Source organism: Opisthorchis viverrini, assembly GCF_000715545.1.
Source record: "Opisthorchis viverrini unplaced genomic scaffold opera_v5_115, whole genome shotgun sequence".
In the NCBI taxonomy this organism is placed as follows: domain Eukaryota; kingdom Metazoa; phylum Platyhelminthes; class Trematoda; order Opisthorchiida; family Opisthorchiidae; genus Opisthorchis; species Opisthorchis viverrini.
The window spans coordinates 904,138-918,345 of record NW_008751773.1 but is presented as its reverse complement, the minus strand read 5'-3'; the positions used below and the strand labels follow the sequence as shown (position 1 = coordinate 918,345).

Sequence of the window (14,208 nt, the reverse complement as noted above, 5' to 3'; positions counted from 1 at the left end):
ACAGGAGTTTTAACAGAATTGATGGTTTCGTTGTTTACCATACGAGGATTCTGATGTTGAATTATATACGTTCCGGACGGTGCTGCAACATTTAGGTGGAATTTCGTCAATAGTGGTTTCGTGCCGATCCGCAAGGTATTTTCAATGCTTCATCCAGTCTAGTTGCACGTCACACATTCTATCTTTTGTGGCGCTCTAATCAAGTGTGGGAATTATTCGTGAGAAACTACGTCAGATAATCCAAGTTTTTCGAAGGAAATATACACCAGGATATGTACACCACAGGCTCCAGGATATGAGTAGCCTAGTGCACCTACGGAAGAATCCACTTCGATCTACCACTGTGAGATGTACCAAACACCACATTTCCCCCACCATATAAAACTTAAATAAGTGAAGACGTCTCAGGTCCGCTGCTCGAATGTTAGTTGTGCATTCTTAGTCTGATTTGGCTACAGCTTGGTAAAATCCTACGAGGAAACACGCATAAATATTATTTGCTAAAAGCTACCAAGGTCTGTCAAAATGTAATGCAGATAAGTTTGAAGCTTCTAAAACCTTTTGTAACAGTGGGTTAGATTATTGATACCTTCCGGTCTTCCGGCATGGAATTAACGGGTTTATCAGACCCCTAATTAAAGTTCGTAGATAATCTGAAAAGTTCCAAGTTGTTTAAATTTGGCTTCATCCTGAAAGTTACACCGTCCCATAGAAAAGCCCAGAGTGATGTAGAACATTTTCATTTATATTTTGAATCACCAGCTTTGCGGATTTCAAGAAAAGCTGAGTGGGTTCATATCCGTGACCTTGTAAGTTGCGATAATGCTCTCTATCGATATTTTATTCACTCATGAGTAGTTGTAGAAGGAACTTGTATTGACATTATTCATCTGATCTATGCTTATTACGGCCGATAAACATAATGAAATAAGCACCAAATTCAAGCTTTGCTTTACTAAACCCTACAGATATGAAAGTCCCGGTCATCTGCACGCCTTATTTACTGACTCCGAACAAGATATGTTAAAATAAGGGCGATGCATGTGTGTGTGACATGCCTGATCCCGTAAGTTTTCATGGGTTCACCCATCGGAATTTTTCACAGTTTTCCTGACAATGTCACTAGGCTTTAGACAAGCTGAAAACTGTTTGCTTATTGTTAGGCGGTTGGAAATTCTTTCATCTGAACCCACAGGTATTATCCAGTGAGCACCTTGTGCGAGTATTCAGGTGAATCAAAGCTGAAGAGCAATAAACTTAACTAAAATGGTCTACGTTTGTGAGCAGTTGAGTTCAAGTACTAGGTGTGCCCAAAATACAGCTAATCCATATATGTTGAAAGTTCATTCGTTAAAAAAGTTTAAATACGTTTGATAAAATTTTAACTTGAAATTAGACCTCTGAATTGCGTCTCTCTTTAGAGCCTTCCGATTGAATATCCAACTTTCATGGGGAGGACACTATCGTGGCACTTCAGAAAGACTGAAGAGAGCATTGCACCTTCACCTGAGGATGAAAACTGGATTTTTCCACTTATCAGCAAAGCCTACATGAGGGAACATCAAGATGACAATCGTTATTTGGATGTATCGCCTCAGGAATTCATCAATATGCGCAAGCAGGTAGATTTTGTATTGTTTGCCTATTCTTAGCCATAGATTACTCCGGATGAAATACGTCGTTTCACGGTCAAGCTGCTTGTAAAAAGGAAGGAACGCCACATCGTGGTGGGTTTTCTCTTTTTAAGTTTGGTTCTGGAACGCAGTTATTGAAATGTACAAAAGTCTCTCTTAGTTTAAAGGTGTTCTAGTTCGTTATTCTGCTGTCTGTCACGTGCCCATTCTTATAAGTTGCTGATGGCAAGGATGTGATCATCTTATTTATGTTGGTAATGCAGTGAGAATTTTGATTGTTGTTACATGATGAACCAAACCGACAATGCGTTGCAACTGGTTCAATTCTGTGCTTCTCACTTGTATGCACAGCCATCGCAGTGCGATGTGTGACGGGGAATCACGCTTGCAAGCCGAAACACAAATTGAAAGGCAATAATTACTCCGGTCAGAAAGCCTGGCCTTTACTGCCCGCTGTCCGTCTTTATATCACCGCTCTACGCAGGGCAAATCAACTGTCAACTTAACGAACAATATAACACATGCAGCTCCGTAGAGAGAACGACAGATGGGTGCAAATAACCCAAACCATGATAAAAGTTTCAGACCCCATATTAGACCCAGTTAGGATATACTCTCCGACCAATGATCATGTGGTATGAAGCAACTGCGTTTCTTTGCTCACCCTATCAGTGAGCTTCAAATTAGGCATCTATACTACTTCCATTCAGGCTTGGTTTTGCATCCCGGTGAAACTAAATCCACCTTACAATTTCTATCAGTGTTTCCACTGTCAATTAGGGACTAGACCTTACCCTGGTCTAACGGTTGGTGGGCCTCCGTGAGACATCGAGCTATACCGGAGGATGTCCGCATGACACTGGCAGAGTGCGTCATACCAGTTTGGTGAGTTGTTGGTCTGAGGGACAGGTTTGGGGTTGGAACATGCGTGGCAGCTTGTTTTTTAAAATTGGTAATGCACTAGCATTTCCTACCAGATACTACTGTCTTTTGATTGGGCTTTTGAGCTGAAGGCTTTGATCGAGGACATTAATCGTCCTCCTGTCTAGGTTTGGGCGTTCCAGCAGTATTCCAGCCCACGTACAACTAACAAAACTTGTGCGGCGGTAAGGCATCATTGGTGAACAATAATATTATGCTGTCCGTGATGATGAGCCACGCCACTGTATGTAAATGACCTCAGTTTCGAGAATAACAATGTCCGTGAACCACGAAAGAGAGAGCGGATTCTGCACTGGCCGTTTTATCAGCCTTACGCACACGTTTTGCATGCAGTCAATAGCCCATACGCCCGTAAATTGGATTCCATAGTACGACGCCATATGGGGGTAACATAGTGGACTCCGTCGATGTGTTCTTTTCACCTCATTTGTATTGCCTTAATAATTTCACCTGATTTTCCAGGCAACATTGATCAGGACGTTCAGTATCGATTTTCATCTATTCCCATTAGGGATAAGAGTCACGAGGCAAAAACACTTACACCTAGTTTGAACTGTTGCGAAAGACTAGTTTTTATTCCATAGGTAGTAAGAACAACTTTATAATTTATTCGATAAAACGGAATGCTGTGCAAATTTCTCATTTTAGTGTTATCTTCCGGCTACAATAAACTGTCTTGTTTTTTATAGCTTATTATCCACCTGAATTGTGTAATAAAAACCTCTGTAATGCTAGAATTGTCGCTGAATTCATCTCCCATAATTTCCCCCAATGTAGCGTTTTTCAGTGTCCCTGTGTAGGGAGGTGATGATGACAGCCTGAGGCTCAGCGATGTAAGAGTTCCGAACAAAACTCGTTGGGGACAACCGTCGTAAAAATTTTAGTATGCGACTGACAGAGAAGATGACGTTAACAAAAAACATCACGTTTACTTTTCCGAAGGATAAACTAAAGGATGGATGACTGGTCACAAGAGGGCAGACCTGAAAGCCGGACAAAGTCCCTCAGTCTAACATCAACAGACGTTTGGGCTGTCAAAGTTGCTGTTCTAACGGTTTAAAGTATTTAAGGAGGGAAGATTGATACAGCGTCATTTCAGGCAACAAAAGAATCCCAAGTGTCTGCTTAGTATTGTTCTAGTTAGTAGTCGGTGTACTCTGTGATTTTACTAGACAAGAAAGTCGAGGCAGGCTGTTAAAGTTGAATTAATTACGAAGTAAGCCGTTTTTATTCAGAAACTCCTCAACTCTCTGGTTAGCTCTGTCGTAGAGCTTTTATCAAGTGCTTCGATTCAGTAAAAGATTCTGTAGAATATTGTAGGCCAGTCATCACTGGAGTCACTCAATAATTCTCGCTTCAGGTCTCCCACACTTTATTCACGACTTCGCTAGTCCAGACATAGTAACAATGTTTGGTATTCAGTTCGGGTGAATTTTTAGTTTCCCATACACGACTGCTTGCTTTTATTCAATAATTGGTTCATGGATCATTAATCCGGTTAATGATAGTGATTAGGTAGCTGTCTTTTTCTAACTGACGTGGTTTTTTCACTAGGTTTGCAGTAGCTTATCAGATTGAAAATAGGAGGAATATTAGTCCATTCTATATCCAGAGTCATTGTTTAGAATCATTCGGAATTTCGGAGTACTCGTACTACGCATTGCGGTTGTCCACTCCCGTAACATCGTTCACGGTTTATGCAATGAGCATTCTTGAGTAAACCTGTCGTAAGCAGGACGCTGCGTATTGGCGTGAAACTAGGATGGCATGTTGAATGCTTTACTCAATTGCCTAGCCCTCAGATGTATGGCGTTGGACTGACTACGGTCCAGACTTATTCAGATCCAAAGGAGTAGACGCTAAAAGGATAGTGGGCCTCCTATAAAACCCGTGCTGTGCCAAGTGGCTCACAATGTTCGGTGTTTTTTACTAAGTTAGTTTCGGGGAATAGTAAATGACTTTTATATTATCCCCGCATAGACGATCGCGGGAAACGAACTTATTAAGTACAAGCAGTTTAAGATTAAGTCTAAGATCAGTCATATAAAAGTTGGTCTTATATCTCCTGTCGAACTTCGGTCAGTCTATATGGGGGACTAACTTCACAGCCCGATTAAACGGGCTGACAGTTGCAGACAAATGCAACCTTACAAGAGTATGACCGCGAAGTAAACTATTCCAGCAGCTCTTTGCCCACAATGATAGTTGATGTATTGGACCTAGCTTATCGACAGAATTTTTGGTTTCTAAGGCAGTAAAGACTGGAATCTATAGTTCAGTTCAAACGTGAATAATCTAAGCCAACAAACTCTCATAAAAATTCTTGAGGCGCATAAAGGCAATCAACTGGAGCCGTGCATCCTAGAGGTTTTCAAGATGGTGAAGTGAACAACCTTGAGTAAGTGTTGTAATATGAATGATGAGTGGGATATTGCTTTACACCTGTTTGATGTTACTATTCCTCAACCTTTCCCAGCGCATTTTCCGTCATCCATATGAATACAAACCGGATAGTGATTCGGGAAGATCCATCGAAGAGGTGAGGAAATTCATTTTGTGTGTGAGAATATACACTATCCGTTACCGTTCATGGGGCAATTCACTTATCACTGTTATGCCTGCAAGAATTTTTGAAAACAGAATTACTTGAATCTGGACACAAATCGCCAGCGCGTGCGAACGATACTAAAAATCTCCACTTTGCGTAGGTGACCTATAAACTGGGGCATTCATATGAGTTTCATCAGTGATCTGCTTTATTGGAACTAATCATAGTGTGAGTCCTGAAGGCAATGATGCTGACCTTTTCTACGATGGGGCGCTTCCTCCACTGATCCAAAAACTCCGCTAATTGCCGCTAAATTCAACCCTTGTTTTATCTGTGAACAATGGGCTATTATGGTGTATGCAGTTCACTCACTTGTTGGCTATGAAACTAGCCAATTTTCTGGAAGACACTCCTGTGAGCGATTAAGATTTCTGGGGTTCCTGGGCACAGAAATTTGGGGTTACCAAATTTTTCAAGGCGAAACTAATCTGTCTTCTTCCGGAACTACTAACTATGAGAACATGTACATTGTGACATTTGATATTTTGTGGACACCATTTGTCCTCACATTGGTCATATTGGCTCTTTTTGCCTGAGGTATTTTTTTAATAAAAATTACCACATTAAGTGAGCTGAAAAAAACCAGTACATCCATTAAGTCACCAAAACTTACACAACTGAATATTGTTCAGTGTTCCTCCTATCACCGCATGGTTTTATTTTGCTGGTTAGGATATGGTAGTGCAGTATATTTAGGTCAAAGTAGTGAGGTTGTTCAAGCTGAGTCAAGACAAAGACGGTTTACCAACAAAGTGCTATCAGAATGAAGCCATGGCTTATGAAGAAGAACAGAAGTATGGTATGTCTCAATGTGAGCATCTAACAATTTTGACGTGGAAAGCGTTCTAGACATCGAAATGACTTCAGAAAGAGTAGAATAGCCAAATGAACTCTGGGATGAAAGCTCACAGAAACGTCAGTATTTACTGACTAAAAGAATCTTCCCAAAATTTGGTCGCAACTGGAAGGGTATTTGAAAAGTTTTGAAAAAAAGGCAGAATTTTTTTTAAACCTCACGGAGAATACAGCAAAGGATGAAATGCTCACTGGGTAGACGTAAATTTGATTATCTACCTCACTGTAAGGTTTTGTTGTGCACTTTCCAGTTTACTCTGGGTGATCAATGGACTAGTCAACAAACTCCAAGGTAGAGGAGCCAACCTGGGTTTTTGTAAAGGTCCTGATAATACCCGTCTAGAATTATTGAAAAATATCACCGAAAATGAAAGTAAATTATTAATACAGAAAGCTGAAACGGAAATACAGCTTTTGAGGCTACTACACGAGTTTTGCTGAACCCGATTCTAAGTCTAAATTTTTTTCAGGGCCACAACCGGTAGGTGCAAACACTGGATAGGGCGAACAAGAATGGATAATCGGGGATGAGAAGGGAGACTAGGTAGCTCCTCGATCCATATTGGCGTCAGTGAAAATGGGACGTAATTTAATAGTTCATTTTATGTTTACGTTAAAATGATACGTCTCAAATGACATTCACTATTTAGTCGTGTGCAAGGAAAGACAGTACAGCTAATCACATGAAGTCATGTCGAGATCGTGAGATTTTAAACAAACGGTAAAGTCTCCATACATGTAATTTATTAAGTATGTTTCCCACGTATATGAGACAAACGATAATCAGGTTGCTGTACTCAGATGGGAGACAAACATGTAGTACCTACAGTAGCTCGATGGTTCTTTTATTTTCACAACGCAATCGGTGTTTATGATCCAGAATAGTCCCACGTTTGGGTCAGACACGATGAAGATACAGGAATACGAGGACAAGGTTTGTAAGCCATATTCAGTTCCAACAACCAGATTCACCTAGTCTAATTAGGTGCTCTGTGCAAACTTTTGACCGCCTAGCTCGTTCAGTTAGTAATTTAAACTTGTCAACATTTGGCAGTCAAATTCATTTAAGGTCTACAATCAAGAACGTAACGTGATAACTCCTGCTCAGGTAATGCGGACTTATATACCTTAACACTTATCTTGACATACCGGTACAATACCTGTCCAAAGTGCTGTTCAGATGCCGTGCGTTTCCCGGTACATATACTAATGTTAAGTTTGAAGCAGTTGTGAACTGAAGGGAACATTCGGCCGCCAATCTGAAACTTCGTACATTTGTCTTGGCTATGGCGACAAATTACCTCGATTGGAAATTTATGTGACAGTTTCTCAACTCTGAGTTGGTTGCTGTTGATGTTCGTATTTCAGATGTCTCCTTGCTAAATGAACTGCTGACCACCCTAAACTCGCTGACATTCTTTGTAGACTTTGCGAATTACGTAAGATGTCTTTGAGTGGTTGGTATGCAATTATTCTGACATTCCATAGTTTCATACTGCAGCTAGTCAGCAAAAATGGTGTAATGGAAAACTCACCAAAGATCATCACCATAGTTATTCATCAGGATATACTTCGTTGAAATTTGAACCAGGTACTCAAAAGCTGGGGCATTGTATCAGTGCATTCAAAACATTGTCAGACCTTTTCTGTCGGCAAGTACTAGGTTACCTTGTGGCGGTCATCTTTGCACCGAAATGCCCACTAGGCTATTAGTATAACGCTGCCCTAAGTTTTATTTTTAGAAGCTTTGTTTAGTTCAGCTGAGCCAATGGTTTTGCTTGAAAGTGCCCTCGTTAGCGGCATAACTGGGCCTTTCATTCCCAAGACGTGTGAGTTCGACAAGACCACCACACTGAGTGACCTGCAAGCCAGTAGTGTGGCAGCGACGGGCGGCCAGTAGTTAACGCATTGCTAAATTCCAGCCTGATCGGTCAAATCTGACTGATCTGAGGCAGCCATCAATCAATGCTAATGCTACAGAACTTCAGGTTGTTCAACTGTTGTGAAAAAACAGTGGCAACGGTACTCTACATCTTCACAACACGCAACGTCAACAAGTTTGCAAGTATGCTTCCAAAATATGGGAACCACTGTGCTAGTCTCGTGAAGCCAATGAAAGCGATGTGTCCAATGTTTCGTGATGCAGCACGACCACTTTTATTACGTAGGATGTTTTTTCTTGTATGAACGGTTCGGTCTCTTTTCCAGTAATTCCTTGATTACTTTCAGTAATTTTGATACATTACGTCAAGCAGAGCACTTAAGACTTGAAGCACAATGTATGCGTTTGTATTTGTTCTGTGCATTGATAGCCATGGCAAGAAATGGACAAAGGACAAACTGTAGTTAGATGCAATGACCATCAGAGCTGTAGAGTCAGCTCCACATGGTTAAATGGTGTTGTCAGCATATAGGCCATAATAGGATCAGACGTGATTTGGAATAGAGCACAGGTTACTGATTGTATTTGGCTGTAGCTGCTTAATGGAACTACGAACATGCCGTCCGTTCAAAACGCAATGTTTAAGCCGGAAAACCTCACATACCACACAACAGTCTCACTCTAGGGACAACAAGCGCTGATGTACTGATTTGTTGTCTATTATGTAAACCATAGCCCTCAGGTCGATATGAATTTCCGGTAGATGCCGTTACCTTCAGCATTAAGTTGTGTGGTTTTTGGACACCCGGGCATTTTATGGTTACTTGTAAGTCGTTTTGAGTTGTGCTTTTGGGAAGGTATTCATCATAGTACAGTCATCCTACCAAAGTGAATCTCTCCCTGAGGAGTTGCTTTCCGCGGAGAGATAAAAGTAGTGATCCCAGTCAGCCACAGCTTAGATAATGGGAGAAGAAAGGGGCGAGTTGCTCCTTCTTTTCGACTGCTGAGAGTTAGCTGCTACAAAAAGGCTGCACCTAAGTATAGACTCAATGCCTTGATATTTCATGTTACTGAATTGATTCACTCCATCATGTAGGATACGTCTATTTCTATCTTTAGTTAGCGGTCTTATTAACGTTTATACTCAGTAAATAAGACCGCTCTAAGACTGTAGCGCTATTGTACTTAATACGACAGATATTTAGTTGTTCGTGGTTCCGGTTGATACGCTATTTTCCATAGCGGTGACTCGTATCTGTGCAATTATTTCAGAACGTTTGGTGCAATATGACGCTCTTCGTTAAAGAATGGAGGGTTGCAATAGATAACTGTCAGGAAAGTGAACTGCGGTCGTCAACCAAGGCTAAGCCACTCTCGGAGGAAGAAAAATCGGAACCGTGGTTTGCACGAATGTTGGAACTGCTCACTGAACAGTTCAGTGATGTGAATCCGCTTGAAGCCCCGTTCATCGCACGTGAAGTTCATCGTGGGATTAAGAGATCTGTCAGTGAAAACGGAATGGATACAACACTACTGGAGCTGACCGTGAAATTCAAACTGTTCACTTGTCTGTCGGAATCGATGTACTCCACTTGTGATCCAGATGCAGTGAGCATTAACCTGTTTTCAACCGATTTTGTGAATTAAATTTATTGGTGAAGGAGAAAGCTATTCGACCGAAGTGCTGCTTCCGAGTTATTTCTACTGCGTAAACTAAGGTCCTACTTAATGTCAAGGAAATGGTGACGCATTCTGGTTACTATTAGAGACAAGTGTTTCTTCGGCCGCACCAAGGCGATGGGCTGTATTATAAGTTTTCCAATTCCCACAGAGCCCCTATGAAGATCATTTGGTTACCGATTTGGTCTATGGAACTGCAAAACGTCTTGGTGGTTTTAGGTTAGCATGATGAGGTTGTAGGACGCTCTACGAAGACCTGCATTCGGGATGCAGACAATTTCCTCATTAGATTGTAAAAGTCAGGCACAGGTGATCTTTTGACGAGTGCACAAATTAACGGTCACAAGCCTACCGTATAATTACAATTTTAGCCCGTTAGCTGGGAGACTAGATAAGTGGGCATGCCTTAGTGTTTTTGCTGCATTTTACAGGCGGTCGAAGGCATTATTGTTCAATATTCTGATTTGCATTATACCTGGGATAATTGGAGAGGACCTGCCGTAGGAAGTCACTTTACTCAGTCAAGTCTCATGGTACTTTTCCACTGAAATGCAGATTTCGCTACACTCTCTTACTAATACACCATCATACTAATACACTGTTAACATGTTGATCCCTTGAAAAATCCACGAAACCTGGGTCTATATATGTATATTTGCCTATGTATGATGGCAGTCATACACCCTTTTTTGTGTGATCTGTTTTTCACACTACAGACGTTGTCCCACATTGAGGTGTTGTCGATAACTGCTTTCCATAGACTTTGAGCTTAGTGTGCTCGGCGTTACGGAGTACAAGTGGGCCACTGTTTGCGTGAGTCAAGTTATGACAGCCCTACATCATCTCTCATACCGCGAATGCGAAAAATTCGTAGTTTGTGCAGATGGTTATCCCCACTGTAAAGAAGACTTTATATCTTCCAACTGCTAGCTCGTGAACTAGCATCGTTTTGCTCAAGCAGACTTGTGTGTGAATAAGTCTCTTCGAGCAAATTTTCTGTCCGTTCAATTAGTTACATCTGGGAAAGCTGCTCTATTCTAGCGGCTTGACGATACAACGCCCTATCAGTATGTCCACGGAAATCAGATGCAGTGCTGGCCACTACGGCAGTTGCTTGTTAATGCGTGCGTCGAGCTAGGCAGTTGCATTGTAAATGTTTCATCACAAGTCGAAAAGACCTTATCAATGCGAGTGAGGTGGGTAAAATCCTATCCTCCTCTATCAGAGAGCCACAAGCTGCAAAGTGCACGAGAATACCTGGAATGGCACCATATTAGTACGAAAGTTATTTCCACCTAAACCAACAGGGACGTGACGGTTGCTATGGCGGTACGGTGATTATAGGCGACTTTTTCTATACATAGAACATGTTTGAATCGATCGGGAAATCATAGCATTTTGTCCTGCTGTGAGGTTTTTGTGACGTCTGACTGGCCAATGGATTTTTTGCCTGTCAGTGAGAATAAACGCACCATAGTTTGACTGCGCCTCACTTTCGAAATATTACATCTGTGAGTTGTCATAAAATGTGAATAAAAGCAACAATCTACAATTCTAGCTGCCAAATTTCTTAATGTATGTATCTTTTGACTTCACAGGAGAACATCATTTGCGACGTGGTGGTTAAAAATACCATGGAGCATTCAGATGAATGGGTTGTAGTTTCTCTGTCTGACTGCTCGCATTCCGTCAAACTTCCAACGGAATCAATAGCTCAATGGAACAAGTTCCCCACAGAGCGACTAATCATAGAACCACAATGGCAGAGTCGCCTTGAACACGCGGTTCGTGTGCACAATTCCTACTTCAGTAGCACACCTAACTATACACGGTACTACGCGACGGATGCCCACGTCACATCTACGTTAGAAACGGAAGCAGTTAGGGCGATGTTCGAACTCAACATGGATATTGAATGGCCTGTCAACAAGGTAACAAATCACGCAACTTCGGGAATACTTTGCAGTTAGTATTATATACATATATATGTTTAAGGATGGAACGGGTATGTGATATAAGTGAGGCTTTTTCGAGTGACCCGTAAAGAAGACAAATGTTTTGAGAGCATTTCTTGCGTGGCACTGTAACAGACATCCAACACTTGGTTGTGTAAGTACCTACAATTAGGTTTTTTGAACACTTCCTTCCAAAAAGAGAGTTAAGGGATAAAGATGTCTTCTCGATGGTTTCGTTTTCAAACGCTTACGACTGTATGTTATACAGCGTTAAAAAGGAAAATAAAATAATGCTGGGAAATTTCATTCCTCAGCATTCTACTTGTCACGCACTTGTCTGGTTTACCTCTTGCCTGTCGGTGGTCTCCGTGCTCTTTTTGCGGTCGGTAAACAGTCTTCTATGCTTGGCGACGGGGGTCTGAGCATATGTAGGAAAGGTTTTTGTTTACGAAAAGCCAGCCAAATCCCTTAGAATGCAGCGGTAAATAATCCGGAAAATTTACTTTGGGTCAATAGTGTGACTTGTGTTGTGAGTATATTCAGCATTGTGATAAGTAAACTGTTCGCTGGCTACACACCAGCTGCAATCATGTGAAATCTGCAAACTTTCCGACCTCGACTTGCCTCTCCTGTTTTATGCGGCATAGTATGCAGTCGTACGCGTTTGGGGATGATCCTTCTGGAAAGAAATCTCTATTTTACGCATGTCTTAACTTATCTATTTACGGAAGACGACAGTTTGATTCTAAACAATCAGTTCAGCAGTCTCCTATCTCCACCGATTTTCGTGGCGGAATTTCGTCTTTCAAAATGTTAAAACATGAAAATTTCAGATAAAGGAGATTGTCGGACTTTCAAGCGGCTTTACTATGACATACACATATATATGATATATATATGATATATATATATATATATATGATATATAACAAGGGTACTGTCTGCTAGAAATGCGGACTAACTTATGGGGAAATACTAATCAGATGCCCGATTATAAAACTGACGATAGACGTGCCCAAGCCATCTTTTGTAAATGTCGGAAACTCACTTTCATTGATTTTTGGCAGCCTCATATAGTAGCTAGGCTTGGGAGACATTGGTTCGTAAGAACCACATAATTCTCAGTGCTAAGAATGCAAAGGTGAATGTAGAGATGAATTTCGTTTGTTGTCGGACCAAGTTATTTTTACTTACAACCGAGATTTTGTCCTGGTTGTGAAGCTGCCAGTGTTCTGTTGTAAATGTGATTAAATTGATTATCAGAAGGCGATAAGTGTCTGTTTCGCTAGAATGGTTCACCTTGGTAATAATAAATACAATGCAAAAAGTGGAATAGGTTAAAAAGTGACCACTGTTAAGGTTTCATGAGTGGGACGTGTGTTCTCTGCACTACATCTGCTACACGTGTTCCATAGTTGGCCCTGGAGACTTGTGGAGATCGTTTGACTTCCTCGCATGTGTGTTGGACCGAGTTGCATGCATTGTGAAGAGCGAGGTGTCCATTTTGTTAGATCGTTGCATGAGCATGAATACAACTGGACCTAATGTGAATGAAGGCCGTAAGCATGGCACAGGACGCAGGTGATAGCTGTGTAAACAAAATGTGGGAGATTGGAGTGCACCTGTTGTCTGTTAAAGTTGCAAGTGTGTCCCACCTACTTGTGACACGTGATCTAATAAGTGACTGGTGCAAAGCAAATCTGCACCGAGAAGACTATAAGCACTGTAAAGTTATAGCATCCTTGTTGAAGTGCACATTCGGCAGAGGGTTTCAAACCCTCCACAATCTATCTGATCGGTATTTCAAAAACTTAACCGTTTCGTCACGGAAGATCGACTAATTCTCCCTCAATCAAAAGTAAATATATCTCTCCATACTACCATTATTTTACTTTTAATCTGATGGGATATCTGTCTGGATAATGTGCGATATAGGTACCAGGTGAATAAACATGACACAGGTGACTATAAACTGTAGTTTTATGTGCAGACTGAAATTTCGGATCACTTGTATCACGCTTCCCTAGTGCTTACAAAGAATTTAGACATTTAACTGCTACCTTTCATCTAGCTTCGTTCGTGTCGAGTAGTAATTACGGAGTCCGAAGGAGGAATCTCAAATGTTGAAATCTACAACTGCAAGGAAGAATATTTATCTGGTCGAAGTGCAACCTCCGGCACTTATCGCCCAATGAGAAAAACTGAGATAAATTCCGACGCATTTGTCAAATTGCAAAAGTTAGCTGTATCGAAGGCAAACAAGATTTTGACCACCTCTGACTTCTATTACAAACTGAGTCACATTCAAAGAAGTGAAGCAAAGGTAACTGTATTATCTTATTTTTTGACAAAAATAAACGAATATTGCTCCTCGCGACTAGGTCGATGACATGGTAAGCGTTGAATTTGAAATGGTCCTAATAAAGACGGATTGCAATCGGGTGGACGAAACCAACTCTTTCGGTCAATCTGAATGCTCATTCCAGGATTTTGGGGTAAGGTCTAACTTATCTACCTTACATAGTATGTTTCACTGTATAGCTGCGTAGTTTAGTCCGTCACGTCGGTGTGTTATTTTGAAAGGTTTACCCTACATATTGACTGTCGAGAGAAAAAGACAACCAGATTTTGAAAATATCTTTTTTCCTTTGA

At 41.1% G+C, this 14,208-nt stretch overlaps 1 protein-coding gene across 1 annotated transcript in view; it reads left to right on the top strand.

The window, feature by feature from the left end:
* The window catches only part of T265_05917 (hypothetical protein), a gene marked incomplete at both ends in the record, with an annotated part of 46,598 nt that overhangs the window by 11,850 nt on the left and 20,540 nt on the right, over positions 1-14,208 (top strand). The window contains 6 exons of the mRNA XM_009171052.1: positions 1,422-1,622; positions 5,053-5,115; positions 9,194-9,529; positions 11,200-11,532; positions 13,628-13,879; positions 13,938-14,051. Coding sequence (XP_009169316.1) covers positions 1,422-1,622; positions 5,053-5,115; positions 9,194-9,529; positions 11,200-11,532; positions 13,628-13,879; positions 13,938-14,051 — 1,299 coding nt within the window. The remainder of the gene's footprint in view (positions 1-1,421; positions 1,623-5,052; positions 5,116-9,193; positions 9,530-11,199; positions 11,533-13,627; positions 13,880-13,937; positions 14,052-14,208) is intronic.